The sequence below is a fragment of the Astatotilapia calliptera genome, chromosome 4, assembly GCF_900246225.1.
Source record: "Astatotilapia calliptera chromosome 4, fAstCal1.2, whole genome shotgun sequence".
NCBI classification, from domain to species: Eukaryota; Metazoa; Chordata; class Actinopteri; order Cichliformes; family Cichlidae; genus Astatotilapia; species Astatotilapia calliptera.
Genome location: NC_039305.1, coordinates 16,355,771 through 16,371,409, shown reverse-complemented (window position 1 = coordinate 16,371,409; position 15,639 = coordinate 16,355,771). Strand labels below are relative to the sequence as shown.

Genomic DNA, 15,639 nt, shown 5'->3' with positions numbered 1-15,639 from the left:
GAAAAACTCAATGCATCATGGGAATCCCCCGGCAGCCTACGTCTATTGCAGCATAACTAAGGGAGGATTCAGGGTCACCTGGTCCAGCCCTAACTATATGCTTTGGCAAAAAGGAAAGTTTTAAGCCTAATCTTAAAAGTAGAGATAGTGTCTGCCTCCCGAATCCAAACTGGAAGCTGATTTCACAGAAAAGGGGCTTACAAATCATACAAGCTTCCAGGCCAAAAGCTCTTTCAGGAACAAGCCCAGAATAAACGGGACAAGGGGTCAATATCAGCCAGGATATATCCAATTTTGTTATTTTAAAAGAAAAGAATAAAAGGTTTGTAATAAAACTGTGTAGTAAAATATCACAATAAAAGCCCACTAACGAACAACAATGTACCTTTAATGGTGCAACGTGCCAGCAATGTAACAATTACCTGATAACTTGCTCACACCTGAAGAAAACAGGTGCCCGTTGTTTTAAAATACAAAATCCACCCCAGCTAAATACAACCCATAGAAACACTTATCACATGCACTAAGTGTTTCAATAAGAAAGTGATTGGTACCACTGCAATAAAGTAATCTTAAATATATCACTTCACCATCAGCACCTATGTAAGGTCTAGTTTCTAAGAGCTCCACCTCAGGGACTACACTCAAATACAAAAATAAAAGTTTTAAAATGCGCAGGGGAAGGGGCGGGGAGTGAGAAGAGAAACGCAGGGAAGGGGCGGAGAGTGGGAAGAGAAACGCAGGAAAGGGGCGGGGAATGGGAAGAGAAACATAGGAAAGGGGCGGGGAGTGGGAAGAGAAACGCAGGAAAGGGGCGGGGAGTGGGAAGAGAAACGCAGGGAAGGGGCAGGAAGTGGGAAGAGAAACGCAGGAAAGGGGCGGGGAGTGGGAAGAGAAACGCAGGGGAAGGGGCAGGGAGTGGGAAGAGAAACGCAGGAAAGGGGCGGGGAGTGGGAAGAGAAACGCAGGAAAGGGGCGGGAAGTGGGAAGAGAAACGCAGGGAAGGGGCGGGGAGTGGGAAGAGAAACGCAGGAAAGGGGCGGGGAGTGGGAAGAGAAACGCAGGGGAAGGGGCAGGGAGTGGGAAGAGAAACGCAGGAAAGGGGCGGGGAGTGGGAAGAGAAACGCAGGAAAGGGGCGGGAAGTGGGAAGAGAAACGCAGGGAAGGGGCAGGAAGTGGGAAGAGAAACGCAGGAAAGGGGCGGGGAGTGGGAAGAGAAAAGCAGGGGATGGGAAATAGAGGGGCAGGGAAGGGGCGGAGAGTGGGAAGAGAGACGCAATTCATCTCATGTAAACAATAACGTGGCGCACAGCGTGACGTGAAAAAAGTCACATACCTTTGACGTTGCCTGACGAACTCTGTATTCCTCGTCCACACGTAAACGCAAAAAAGGAGTTTTAAAAAAATCTCAGTTTTCAGTGATTCCAAACGCCGTTTACGTGTGGACGAAACAGCTGCGTTTTCAAAAGTAGGTGCGAACGTAGCGTAAAAGAGTTAGTAGTTTATTTTCTTACTACCTGTAATTTATTGCAGATTACTTGTATTTGCTTAATTGTTTACTAAATGTTTGAGGTGTGAAATAAACCGCAATGGAGCAAAATATGGGTGTGTGTGGTTGCAGGATGTGTTTGAGTGTGCGCTTGCGCGCAAGCATTTTTCTTGTAAAACAAGGGGGGCCTTGCAAAAAAAGTTTGGGAACCACTGAGTTAGGGCAACAAAAGATGCCTGGGACAGTTCAGCCATAACTTAAATCTTTTCCTGCTCATACATGCTTGGAACGATCTTGCCACTAAAGTGGGCGCGAATGGCAGGGCCCTAGAGTGCGACCAATTTGCTCGCAAATGCGACCAAATTTTTCAGTGGTGCGACTAAAAAAAAAAAAAAATTTGGTCGACTGTTCAGGTAACAAAACAAATAAAAAATCTCTGCAACTCTCCGTGTGGTGAACAACAGACACACATTTTGCCCCTATCGTGGACTAAACCAATCAGAGATAGTCAGGGGCGGGACCTCTCTGATTGGCCGTGGTCCAGTTGAAAGTGCAGGTGGAAGAGAGAGGTGAGTAGTTTGAATAAAGCGATATCGATTCATTAACGGATTCCACACAAAGACGTAAACACAGAGCGGACCCGACGCATCAGAATCAGCTTTGTCTTTCTCGGCTTTCTCACCCAACGGCCCATAGACGGATACACTGTCGGAGCTTAGCGATTCTGATGACACCACGATAAAAATTACACTTCATACACTCTCTGTGTGTACTTCAAGAACAGTTTCCCATCTCAAAGCTGTTTTCTCCTTCATGTTTTTCTGTGTTTTATTCTTAGTTACTTTCACTCAAAGGCATCTGCTGTGATGTTCACAATTCTGATGAAGTCTCATGTGTATCAGTACTGATAAATGATCAGAGTTATAATATTTCTGACTGTCTGAGGCTAAAGTGAATCAAATCAGGACTTTGAGAACCGGAATCGAATGGATTATAGAAATCAGTGATGATACCCAGCCCCAGTGAGCAGCCTACGCCCGACAGAAGTGGATGTAGCTGTGGGTAATAAGAAAAGATGAAAAGAACGATTGATAACTTTTTTGTTAAGGCCTGAACCGTCTGAAATGCACTGCCCAAGTGTCCCCTCTCCCCAATGCCTTTCAGCAACAGACAGCAGCAAACAGGTCGTCAGAGGAGGCCAAGATGATGATTAAGTTTAACATTTTCTACAATATTGACAAAGCACTTTAAGCACAAGTTTGTTAGTTAATAATTTAGAAATGAATATTGTCTGTATGGACTTACCCCCCAAAGAAAGTGCACATGTAAAACTGCAGTGATAAGCGATGTGGTTGAAAAATTTGAGTGCGCCTAACTTTTGTGCCGGTACGCCTACATTTTTTAAGTTAGGTGTACCGGTGCGCCCATGTCAAAAAGTTAGTCTAGAGCCCTGAATGGGATATCATAGCGTGGCTCAAGCACGTTCATCATAGTTTAAACCCCTTGTTTTGCACAACGGAATACGGCCTCCCGTCTGCAGCTAAACACACCAATAGCTTTTGTAATAGCTTTAGCCCGGTCGGATTGGGCAGCAAAGGGCTGCTTAAATTCCGCAAACTCCTCTGCTCCTCCACTTGGACCGCTAGCGCTGGCCATAACTATCGCTGGCCATAACTATCGCTTGACAGACCCACCACGTGCACCATACACATACTTTTTTTTCTTCTTTTTCGAATCTTCGGATCACGTGCGCGCTGAACCGTGGAGTGGGATCAGTTCGGATTATGAATAAACCGTGATCCAGTGCACCACTACTCTCTTGCTCTCTGTCCTGCCAGGCCCTCTTATTGGCCTCTGTGACCTCCTTAGTGATCAGGAGGGGGTGTAGTCTCCCCAGGACACAATAAAACATGCAATAAAATATAAGAACAAAACACTGTACATTATTAAAATATTGAAACTAAAAAAACACATGCACATGCAACACATGCAAAATAAAAACACTTAGGTGAACTTGTCCATTTCACCCCGTGACATAAACAAAGAAATTGTCTGTGTGGTGGCTGACGGGAGTAAAAGTGACTCGTGAGATAATTAACCAAGAGTTTTTGAATTGCCTTTTTTATAACGTGGCCTACCCTTTTTAGTTTTGTCAATATTGTAAATACTGAAAAGTGTTATTGTAGGTGTTGGGTCTGCACTTCAGCAGGCCCGCTAGTTCAGACTTATTCCTGTGAACAAAGCAAGACAGCTCAACCAGTTTTACTCGCTAGCAAGGGGAGGATCTCAGAGCAGCACCTCTGCCTTCAGTCTCAGACCACTCCAAAAACCCAGCTTCCCCTGCAGCCTTTTATTCTGTGACACACAGCTTATGCAAACACACATTATAAACCCCCCCCCCCCCCCCCCCCCCCCCTATGGTGCATCATAAAACTAGGGCACTGAGTGTGTGTGTGTGTGTATGCATATGCAATCGTGTGTGCGTATATGCATGTGCACGTGAGTGAGTGTTGTGTGGATGTGGGTGTTTTTGTGTGACTTCCTGCTGATCACAAAGGGTCATCTCCCCTCACCCTTTATATGGCACAGGTGCAAGCACAGGTGAGGACATAAAGGGCAAGAAGTAAAACATCCTCACTAAATAAGGACATCCAGAACCTTACATGCAATGTCTGCAGTTAAACACTATAACTAATTACCTCCCCCACCATTGAGCCCGGGGAGGAGGACAGAAACAGAAGAATGTCTTTGATCATACAGTTTAAGGCAAGGCTTACAAATTTAAGTACAATATTGGCAACATGTAACAATTTCAACCTAACAGTTGGGCTTGAATATATTTGATATAGGCCACCCAATTAAGGTAAATATTATGTTTTTAGTTGTTAGAAGAATCTGATGAGCGATATTTAATTTTTTGTTGTTTTGTTTTTCTGGTTTCCCCCTGAGGGATTGCCACCTTAACGTTGTCAGGGGCTTGCATCCCTCAGTGACTCTAAAAGCTAAACTAGCAGAAGCTTAGCCTTCAGGTGGGACACCCAAGTTGATCATGTCTTAGGATAGTGGCCTAACAAAGTGTAATCAGCTGAGACTGAAGAAGTCACTTGGATGAGAGACAAAACGTTTCTCCCACAAAACGCTACGTCCAGATGAACAGAATCAACTTTTGGAGATAGAGTTATGAACCTTTCACATGCCATGCTAGATTAGCAACATTTGTCTGCTCAAATATAAATATGCATAATAATAATTAAATTTTAAATAGACAAAAAAACCCAACAATGTAACAATGAAATTAATATTTTACCTACATCCTCAACTTGTATAACACATCTATGTCCACATGACAATTATGACCCAAGAATGTGTTTATAGTTTAAGTATCCATGTGGACTGTCTTTTATAATAGATGATGAACTCTCCACCTAAACTAACTCAGTCAGTGCCTTGTGTCTCAGATATTTCTCCAAGCAGTAGATAGCAATGGGATCTCTGTCTGCATCAAACTTATTTGCAAAAAGGTGATGCTGTTCAATCAACCACTGCAGGTCTCCAGCACCATACACACATACTGATTTGACATGGTGGCCTTTACATTCTGGGTATACTGCTTGCAGGGAACCCTCTGACCCCTCATGCCACTGCCACTTGACCATCCGGGCAATTGCATTCATGTCCGTCATGTCGAATTTACGGTTGGGCCATGTTGAGCCAGGAACACCAGGTATTCGTTGTATTGTTGCCCACAGAAACTCATCAGGACTGTAGGTGTCTTTGGCCCACTCAATGAGGGCCTGTATTCGCTTGTCTTCGAACACACTGCGAACGTAACCTCGGTTGACCACAATATAGGCATTTCCTGATAGTATGGGCAGATTGAAGGGAGCTGGATCCTTTGTTTTTCCTATTGGCTGGGACAATTGAAAAGTTAATATGATGGTGAAGTTTTTTACAATAGCAAGGTGAATTGATTAATAGCTACATGATACAATGTAAAAAATCTCCAAATGAAGTACCTGGACTTTTCCATCAACTACTCGGTGAGCATTAGACACTCTTCCCTTCTTTCCTTGAGGCATTTCCTCTGACTCCAAACTGTTACCTCCTTTTAGTGCACGCAAAGCTTGCACAATTTCCAAGTTAGTTTTTAGAGGGAAATCCTGACCACAGAGGTTGATGAAGTATTTCCATGTTGTACTGGTATTATAGAGATCAGCCATGCAGTTAAGATCAGCCTGGACACGTGTCCAGCCAGTGTAGACCACATTCATAGCTTCGCTGACCATGAACACATTTGAGAAACAGGAAGTAATGGCTTTGATGGCAGCAAAGACTGAGGCCTGTGCTTTTTTGTCCACATGGACACAATAAATATTTTGAGGTGCGTAAATAGCTCGCAGTAGTCGCTCAAAGTTCTGCACCTATGGATAAAAATAATTTAGTTTTCTTTGTGAAATGTTTTTGCTGGAACTGTACTGTACTAATGACTTAATGGACAACAATGTTTGATATATATATATATATATATATATATATATATATATATATATATATATATATATGCGTTGTTATGGGTTAACTGTCCGTTGTTATGGGTTAACTGTCCGTTGCCATGGGTTACCGGTCCATTGCCATGGTAACCGGTCCGTTGCCATGGGTTACCTGACCGTTGCCATGGGTTAACTGTCCGTTGTCATGCGTTAACTGTCCGTTGCCATGCGTTTACATGTGTTGTTATGGGTTAACTGTCCGTTGCCATGCGTTTACATGCGTTGTTATGGGTTAACTGTCCGTTGCCATGCGTTTACATGCGTTGTTATGGGTTAACTGTCCGTTGCCATGCGTTTACATGCGTTGTTTTGGGTTAACTGTCCGTTGCCATGGGTTATATGACCGTTGCCATGGGTTAACTGTCCGTTGCCATGCGTTAACTGTCCGTTGCCATGTGTTTACATGCGTTGTTATGGGTTAACTGTCCGTTGCCATGCGTTTACATACGTTGTTATGGGTTAAATGTCCGTTGCCATGCGTTTACGTGCGTTGTTATGGGTTAACTGTCCGTTGCCATGGGTTATATGACCGTTGCCATGGGTTAACTGTCCGTTGCCATGCGTTTACATGTGTTGTTATGGGTTAACTGTCCGTTGCCATGCGTTTACATGCGTTGTTATGGGTTAACTGTCCGTTGCCATGCGTTTACATGCGTTGTTATGGGTTAACTGTCCGTTGCCATGGGTTACCGGTCCGTTGCCATGGTAACCAGTCCGTTGCCATGGGTTACCTGACCGTTGCCATGGTAACCGGTCCGTTGCCATGGGTTACCTGACCGTTGCCATGGTAACCGGTCCGTTGCCATGGGTTACCTGACCGTTGCCATGGGTTAACTGTCCGTTGCCATGCGTTTACATGCGTTGTTATGGGTTAACTGTCCGTTGCCATGCGTTTACATGCGTTGTTATGGGTTAACTGTCCGTTGCCATGCGTTTACATGCGTTGTTATGGGTTAACTGTCCGTTGCCATGGGTTATATGACCGTTGCCATGGGTTAACTGTCCGTTGCCATGCGTTTACATGCGTTGTTATGGGTTAACTGTCCGTTGCCATGCGTTTACATGCGTTGTTATGGGTTAACTGTCCGTTGCCATGCGTTTACATGCGTTGTTATGGGTTAACTGTCCGTTGCCATGGGTTACCGGTCCGTTGCCATGGTAACCGGTCCGTTGCCATGGGTTACCGGTCCGTTGCCATGGTAACCGGTCCGTTGCCATGGTAACCGGTCCGTTGCCATGGGTTACCGGTCCGTTGCCATGCGTTAACTGTCCGTTGCCATGCGTTTACATGCGTTGTTATGGGTTAACTGTCCGTTGCCATGCGTTTACATGCGTTGTTATGGGTTAACTGTCCGTTGCCATGCGTTTACATGCGTTGTTTTGGGTTAACTGTCCGTTGCCATGGGTTATATGACCGTTGCCATGGGTTAACTGTCCGTTGCCATGCGTTAACTGTCCGTTGCCATGTGTTTACATGCGTTGTTGTGGGTTAACTGTCCGTTGCCATGCGTTTACCTACGTTGTTATGGGTTAACTGTCCGTTGCCATGCGTTTACGTGCGTTGTTATGGGTTAACTGTCCGTTGCCATGGGTTATATGACCGTTGCCATGGGTTAACTGTCCGTTGCCATGCGTTTACATGCGTTGTTATGGGTTAACTGTCCGTTGCCATGCGTTTACATGCGTTGTTATGGGTTAACTGTCCGTTGCCATGGGTTACCGGTCCGTTGCCATGGTTACCGGTCCGTTGCCATGGGTTACCGGTCCGTTGCCATGGTAACCGGTCCGTTGCCATGGGTTACCTGACCGTTGCCATGGGTTAACTGTCCGTTGCCATGCGTTTACATGCGTTGTTATGGGTTAACTGTCCGTTGCCATGCGTTTACACGCGTTGTTATGGGTTAACTGTCCGTTGCCATGCGTTGTTATGGGTTGTTATGGGTTAACTGTCCGTTGCCATGCGTTAACTGTCCGTTGCCATGCGTTTACATGCGTTGTTATGGGTTAACGGTCCGTTGCCATGCGTTTACATGCGTTGTTATGGGTTAACTGTCCGTTGCCATGCGTTTACATGCGTTGTTATGGGTTAACTGTCCGTTGCCATGGGTTCCCGGTCCGTTGCCATGGTAACCGGTCCGTTGCCATGGGTTACCGGTCCGTTGCCATGGTAACCGGTCCGTTGCCATGGGTTACCTGACCGTTGCCATGGGTTAACTGTCCGTTGCCATGCGTTTACATGCGTTGTTATGGGTTAACTGTCCGTTGCCATGCGTTTACATGCGTTGTTTTGGGTTAACTGTCCGTTGCCATGGGTTATATGACCGTTGCCATGGGTTAACTGTCCGTTGCCATGCGTTAACTGTCCGTTGCCATGTGTTTACATGCGTTGTTATGGGTTAACTGTCCGTTGCCATGCGTTTACATACGTTGTTATGGGTTAACTGTCCGTTGCCATGCGTTTACGTGCGTTGTTATGGGTTAACTGTCCGTTGCCATGGGTTATATGACCGTTGCCATGGGTTAACTGTCCGTTGCCATGCGTTTACATGTGTTGTTATGGGTTAACTGTCCGTTGCCATGCGTTTACATGCGTTGTTATGGGTTAACTGTCCGTTGCCATGCGTTTACATGCGTTGTTATGGGTTAACTGTCCGTTGCCATGGGTTACCGGTCCGTTGCCATGGTAACCGGTCCGTTGCCATGGGTTACTGGTCCGTTGCCATGGTAACCGGTCCGTTGCCATGGGTAACCGGTCCGTTGCCATGGTAACCGGTCCGTTGCCATGGGTTACCTGACCGTTGCCATGGGTTAACTGTCCGTTGCCATGCGTTTACATGCGTTGTTATGGGTTAACTGTCCGTTGCCATGCGTTTACATGCGTTGTTATGGGTTAACTGTCCGTTGCCATGCGTTTACATGCGTTGTTATGGGTTAACTGTCCGTTGCCATGGGTTATATGACCGTTGCCATGGGTTAACTGTCCGTTGCCATGCGTTTACATGCGTTGTTATGGGTTAACTGTCCGTTGCCATGCGTTTACATGCGTTGTTATGGGTTAACTGTCCGTTGCCATGCGTTTACATGCGTTGTTATGGGTTAACTGTCCGTTGCCATGGGTTATATGACCGTTGCCATGGGTTAACTGTCCGTTGCCATGCGTTTACATGCGTTGTTATGGGTTAACTGTCCGTTGCCATGCGTTTACATGCGTTGTTATGGGTTAACTGTCCGTTGCCATGGGTTACCGGTCCGTTGCCATGGTAACCGGTCCGTTGCCATGGGTTACCTGACCGTTGCCATGGGTTAACTGTCCGTTGCCATGCGTTTACATGCGTTGTTATGGGTTAACTGTCCGTTGCCATGCGTTTACACGCGTTGTTATGGGTTAACTGTCCGTTGCCATGCGTTTACATACGTTGTTATGGGTTAACTGTCCGTTGCCATGCGTTGTTATGGGTTAACTGTCCGTTGCCATGGGTTACCGGTCCGTTGCCATGGTAACCGGTCCGTTGCCATGGGTTACCGGTCCGTTGCCATGGTAACCGGTCCGTTGCCATGGGTTACCGGTCCGTTGCCATGGTAACCGGTCCGTTGCCATGGGTTACCTGACCGTTGCCATGGGTTAACTGTCCGTTGCCATGCGTTTACATGCGTTGTTATGGGTTAACTGTCCGTTGCCATGCGTTAACTGTCCGTTGCCATGCGTTTACATGCGTTGTTATGGGTTAACTGTCCGTTGCCATGCGTTTACATGCGTTGTTATGGGTTAACTGTCCGTTGCCATGCGTTTACATGCGTTGTTATGGGTTAACTGTCCGTTGCCATGCGTTAACTGTCCGTTGCCATGCGTTTACATGCGTTGTTATGGGTTAACTGTCCGTTGCCATGCGTTTACATGCGTTGTTATGGGTTAACTGTCCGTTGCCATGCGTTTACATGCGTTGTTATGGGTTAACTGTCCGTTGCCATGCGTTTACATGCGTTGTTATGGGTTAACTGTCCGTTGCCATGGGTTATATGACCGTTGCCATGGGTTAACTGTCCGTTGCCATGCGTTTACATGCGTTGTTATGGGTTAACTGTCCGTTGCCATGGGTTACCGGTCCGTTGCCATGGTAACCGGTCCGATAGCTGCTAAAAATGTCTGTCAGACACCTGTGAAACAACAAAATAATAATGATTAATGTTTGTTCCTTTCATGAAGGTATGCAAATCAGTCCATCCATTACTGCACCTGGAACCAAGCAATAATGTGAGTAAGGAAAACATACACAGACACACTTTTTTTTTCATGTGAAACGCTACTTCTTTTTGGAACTTTAGAACAAAATATTCATATGTTGGACTGAAATGCAAAGCAACACTACATGTTTGGAAATCTCTGTCGTTTAACTTCGTAAATCTGAGTGGATTCACTTGAATCCACGTTTTTTTTTGTCTTCCATGTTACAGTGGGGCAAAAAAGTATTTAGTCAGCCACCGATTGTGCAAGTTCCCCCACTTAAAATGATGACAGAGGTCAGTAATTTGCACCAGAGGTACACTTCAACTGTGAGAGACAGAATGTGGAAAAAAAATCCATGAATTCACATGGTAGGATTTGTAAAGAATTTATTCGTAAATTAGGGTGGAAAATAAGTATTTGGTCACCTCAAACAAGGAAAATCTCTGGCTCTCACAGACCTGTAACGTCTTCTGTAAGAAGCTTTTCTGTCCCCCACTCGTTACCTGTATGAATGGCACCTGTTTGAACTCATCATCTGTATAAAAGACACCTGTCCACAGCCTCAAACAGTCAGACTCCAAACTCCGCCATGGCCAAGACCAAAGAGCTTTCGAAGGACACCAGGAAAAGTATTGTAGACCTGCACCAGACTGGGAAGAGTGAATCTACAATAGGCAAGCAGCTTGGTGTGAAAAAATCAACTGTGGGAGCAATCATCAGAAAATGGAAGACATACAAGACCACTGATAATCTCCCTCGATCTGGGGCTCCACGCAAGATCTCATCCCGTGGGGTCAAAATGATCATGAGAACGGTGAGCAAAGATCCCAGAACCACACGGGGGGACCTGGTGAATGACCTGCAGAGAGCTGGGACCAAAGTAACAAAGGTCACCATCAGTAACACACTACAACGGCAGGGAATCAAATCCCGCAGTGCCAGACGTGTTCCGCTGCTGAAGCCAGTGCATGTCCAGGCCCGTCTGAAGTTTGCCAGAGAGCACATGGATGATACAGCAGAGGATTGGGAGAATGTCATGTGGTCAGATGAAACCAAAGTAGAACTTTTTGGTATAAACTCAACTCGTCGTGTTTGGAGGAAGAAGAATACTGAGTTGCATCCCAAGAACACCATACCTACTGTGAAGCATGGGGGTGGAAACATCATGCTATGGGGCTGTTTTTCTGCCAAGGGGACAGGACGACTGATCCGTGTTAAGGACAGAATGAATGGGGCCATGTATCGTGAGATTTTGAGCCAAAACCTCCTTCCATCAGTGAGAACTTTGAAGATGAAACGAGGCTGGGTCTTCCAACATGACAATGATCCAAAACACACTGCCCGGGCAACAAAGGAGTGGCTCCGTAAGAAGCATTTGAAAGTCCTGGAGTGGCCTAGCCAGTCTCCAGACCTCAACCCCATAGAAAATCTGTGGCGGGAGTTGAAAGTCCGTGTTGCTCGGCGACAGCCCCAAAACATCACTGCTCTCGAGAAGATCTGCATGGAGGAATGGGCCAAAATACCAGCTACTGTGTGTGCAAACCTGGTAAAGACCTATAGTAAACGTTTGACCTCTGTTATTGCCAACAAAGGTTATGTTACAAAGTATTGAGTGAGGCAAATCTGAACACATCCTGTCAGCATTTTTCAGATGAATACATTTAAGTAAACAACTTAGTTTCACACTTTAGGATCTGTAGCCATTACAAGAGTTATAGAGCATTTTGGGGATTGCACAGGCATCGGTTTTCTATTGCCCATTTGCGGGGAGTAAGCGCGCCCCCCATTTGCGAGGTGTGCCCACTGCTTGCTCCACAGGGTGGAGACCAACAGAGAAGGGCGGGGGATTCTCTGGCTTCTGGATTCATCTGATAACCAGCTCGCAAAAAAAAAACGAAATAAAAACAAACCAACAAACACAAAAACAGAAGATATTATGACACAGCCTTTCAATTTGCACCGATGTGTTTTCCAAATTCTATCATACACATATATGCAAAAAGTGAGCGCGAGGGTCCTCGGTGAACCTGCTTGCTGCTGTGTTGAAGTCTCTCACACGCACGCACGCACGCAGGCACGCACGCACGCACGCACACACACACACACACACGCATTGTTTTAATCACTTTCTGTCCTGTGCTTGAAGTTTGATTTAGGCTTCTGCAGGAAATCTATGTCCTTTTAACCCTATGTTCCAACCTTCCACGCCATTCAAGTGTAATTATATTTCATGGGAGGTGCACATCAGGTCACGTGGAAGGTTATGGTGTAGATTTCAGGGATTTTTCTCATCATGAATGTATTAATGCAGTTTAAAATGCTCTGCACAAACACCTTTAGACTCTTTTAGGCCACAGTAACGTGATGCCAGCCAGAAAACAAGTGTTCCAGTATGTGTTTCTTGTGTTTTTGTGGGGTTTTTTTCTCTTCTTTGGTTCTTCAGTTGTATTTTAAAGATTCAAGGACAGGGGCAGGTTAGCTGAGAGTAAATGCTGTGCTACATTCATATCGCCCTACACATTAATGTCAAATAAATTAGATTAAGATTTGCAAGCTTAGCAAAATTAAGGCTATAAATGATCCATAATGCAGCTCTGCATTTCAAACCTGTCAGAGAACAATCGGGGTACATTTAATACATGTAATTAATCGTCTTTTCCTTTCTTTTTTTTAGGCTTGCTTTATATATTATACTTCATATTAAAGATTGACAATCCAAAATATATTACTTTTAATTAAGCCTTTCTTCTCTGCGGGCTCTTTTGAAACACACAGAGTTGGTGTTTAGTTTGGTGTTTACTTTAACACAATCTGCCGCATGCGTGTGTTTGTGTGTGTGTGTGAGACCCTTAACATTAATTTCCTGTTTAAATTAAACGGATCAGAGTCATGAGCTTAATGGGCACGCTCTCTTTACGTTTCTGTCTCGTTGTCATCTTATCTTTAATGCTGTTGTGTACACGTTCTGTTATTTTTACAGCCTTTGCCCTTTATTTTCGCCCTCGTGACCCCCCTGCTGTGAGTTTTATAGTAATGCACAAAGCTGACAGGTGAATGGATAGTTCTATAGAATAAAACACAAAAGCGGCTAAATAATCACCTACCATGGAAAATGCAGACAAAAGACGGCCAAGCGTCATTTCTCCAAATAACATGTTGTGTTTGTCTAAGCGAGACAGTCACTGGGTGTCACGTACGTTCACACAAATACACAAACGCATGACCTGCTGTCATCTATAACATAATCTGAAGATCCCACTTCCTCTTCCTCACATTTAATCTGATGACTGCTGGTGTCTCGTTTTTGTTGCAGTGATGATCGATTGATTAGTAAGAATGTGCAACTTTATGATTGGATCCCAAAAAACTAGTCATCACACACAGTACTGTGTAAAAGTCTTGAGCCACCCATTATTCTTTATGTCTTGGCAGGTGGATGATTTATTGAAACATACATGGATATACATATACAGCATATACAGTAAAAACAGAGCTTGTACTATTCTAACGAGCTTCAGAGTGAATATTAAGTATGAGTGCCTTTATTCTTCAGCTCTATGTCAGCTCTGTGAGGATCTTCAGGATCAGTTCTCCAGGGTTCATGAAGGATGTTCAAAGCTCTTCTTTGGATGTTTCTGCCTTTTGTTCTGTTCTCTGTCAGGATGATCTCACAGAGATCTGGCTCTGGGGAGGCCCATCCATCACTGATAGTGTTCCTCTATATGTTCTTCTATCCAGGTATGATTTAATTATTAGCAGATGGGTTCCAGAAGGTGGATCAAACTGATTGTATTTTTCTTCCTTCATAATTCATCTGTTTATCAAAGATCTCCAACATCACAGACTGACCTGCAGCTGAGACCATGACAGAGCAATCTGTCTGAGAGACTGCAGTCAGTCCAAATTGGGCTGCAACTGTTTGGAGATGGGTTGCCTCCCACCAGACAATCTGTGCAGTTACTCTGCAGTCAAAAGACGCTGAGGGTGTTACACGATCAACATCTGGGCCTTTAGTTGGTTTAGTTGGTTGCTGGAACTACTTGCAGTTCGTCATCAAACAAAAAAGAAAATTCAGTGTAATCACGGGACAACCACAGATTTATCTTTCCCTCGTCACAAGGAGGTTGTCATCCTATTTTTACTCTAATCCAGGGGTGGGGGACTCTAAATTGCGTCCTCAACATGTCTTGAAGTTCTCCAGAGGCCTGGTAATGAACTGATCATTTGATTCCGGTGTGTTGACCCAGGGTGATATCTAAAACCTGCAGGAGACGGGGCCTTGACCCCTGCTCTAGTCCAATATGATAAAAGCTAGCTTGGCTCGTACTAACTGCTAAATGGAAGGAATCCGGTCTTTGGGTGATGACGTGATGAATCCTGCTTCCGGGCCCAAACTACTCTGTGTTTAATAAGGCTTTTGTGTTTTTTACATGTTTTAATGCTTTGTATCTTGTTCTATTTAATCTCAACAAGCCCTAAAAACAGTCAGTGATCACTGTCGGCCTCTCTCGGGTTTTATTACCACTAATCATTTTAAAGCTTAGTTTTCAAAACTTTATGATGTAACTACAGCCCAGCCCATGCAGCAGTATATTAATAACTAATCTGGTATTGTGGATGGATTATCTCAGCTGTTCTCCCGACTGAAGTTCGGTCCGTTTACAGCATCCTGCCATGCGATTGCATTTGTCCCGAACCTTCGGGAACACTCACGTTAACTTTGAGTGGAAAAAAGTTAGCGTTCATCGTCTAGCTTCAGTTTATATTATGCTAACATATCTGTGTCGCTAGCGATCAAGTAGCACATCATTATATACCAGCTAACCCAATTTCAGTAACCCTACAAACGTCACTGCTGTTTAGTTTCCTGTCTTCATTTATGTTGGAAGTGATAGCAGAGCTGTACGTTTTAATTTGTTTTGCAAATCTCTCATTCAGAACATGGTATATTTTATTAACAGATAAGTTACAGAATAGAGTAATCTCAAGAAACATCCTTCAGCTACTTTTTTACTTTTACTTGAGTAAATGAGTTGAGTCAGTACTTCAACTTTTAGTGGAATATTTTTTAACAGTAGTTTATGAACTTTTACTTAACTAATGTCTGTACTTTTGCCAGCTCTGATACTCAAATGGGAATGTCTGACTAGTTGATGGTATAAATTTCTGGCTTCAGACTAGTTTTTGCACCTTTACTGACAGTATAGTTTCTCGGTTAACATCTCTCACTTACTTTTGCTCTCTGCCTTTCAACCTGCATTAAAGAGAACACCTCAAAGGCAAAGTATGGTTTAATGCCACTCAAGCAGATCAATACTAAAACTCCATCCCTTTTAATTACATTAATTAAATTTCATGCAGCAGTTCATTCACTT

General features: G+C 44.5%; 1 protein-coding gene across 1 annotated transcript; it reads right to left on the bottom strand.

The window, feature by feature from the left end:
* Positions 1-4,914: 4,914 nt before the first annotated feature.
* LOC113021535 (beta-1,3-galactosyl-O-glycosyl-glycoprotein beta-1,6-N-acetylglucosaminyltransferase-like) lies at positions 4,915-13,966 on the bottom strand. The gene is made up of 3 exons (XM_026166294.1): positions 13,937-13,966; positions 5,506-5,910; positions 4,915-5,400 (listed from the first exon to the last, which is right to left on the bottom strand). The coding sequence occupies exons 1-3, from the start codon at positions 13,964-13,966 to the stop codon at positions 4,915-4,917; spliced, it is 921 nt and encodes a 306-aa protein (XP_026022079.1).
* Positions 13,967-15,639: the final 1,673 nt, after the last annotated feature.

Coding starts and splice junctions, on each gene's coding strand:
- LOC113021535 (XM_026166294.1), bottom strand. CDS start 13,966: ATGGATGGGCCTCCCCAGAGCCAGATCTCT. Junction 5,911..13,936: donor CTCCCCAGAGCCAGATCTCT/GTGAGATCATCC, acceptor TTTTATCCATAG/GTGCAGAACTTTGAGCGACT. Junction 5,401..5,505: donor TAGTTGATGGAAAAGTCCAG/GTACTTCATTTG, acceptor CAATTGTCCCAG/CCAATAGGAAAAACAAAGGA.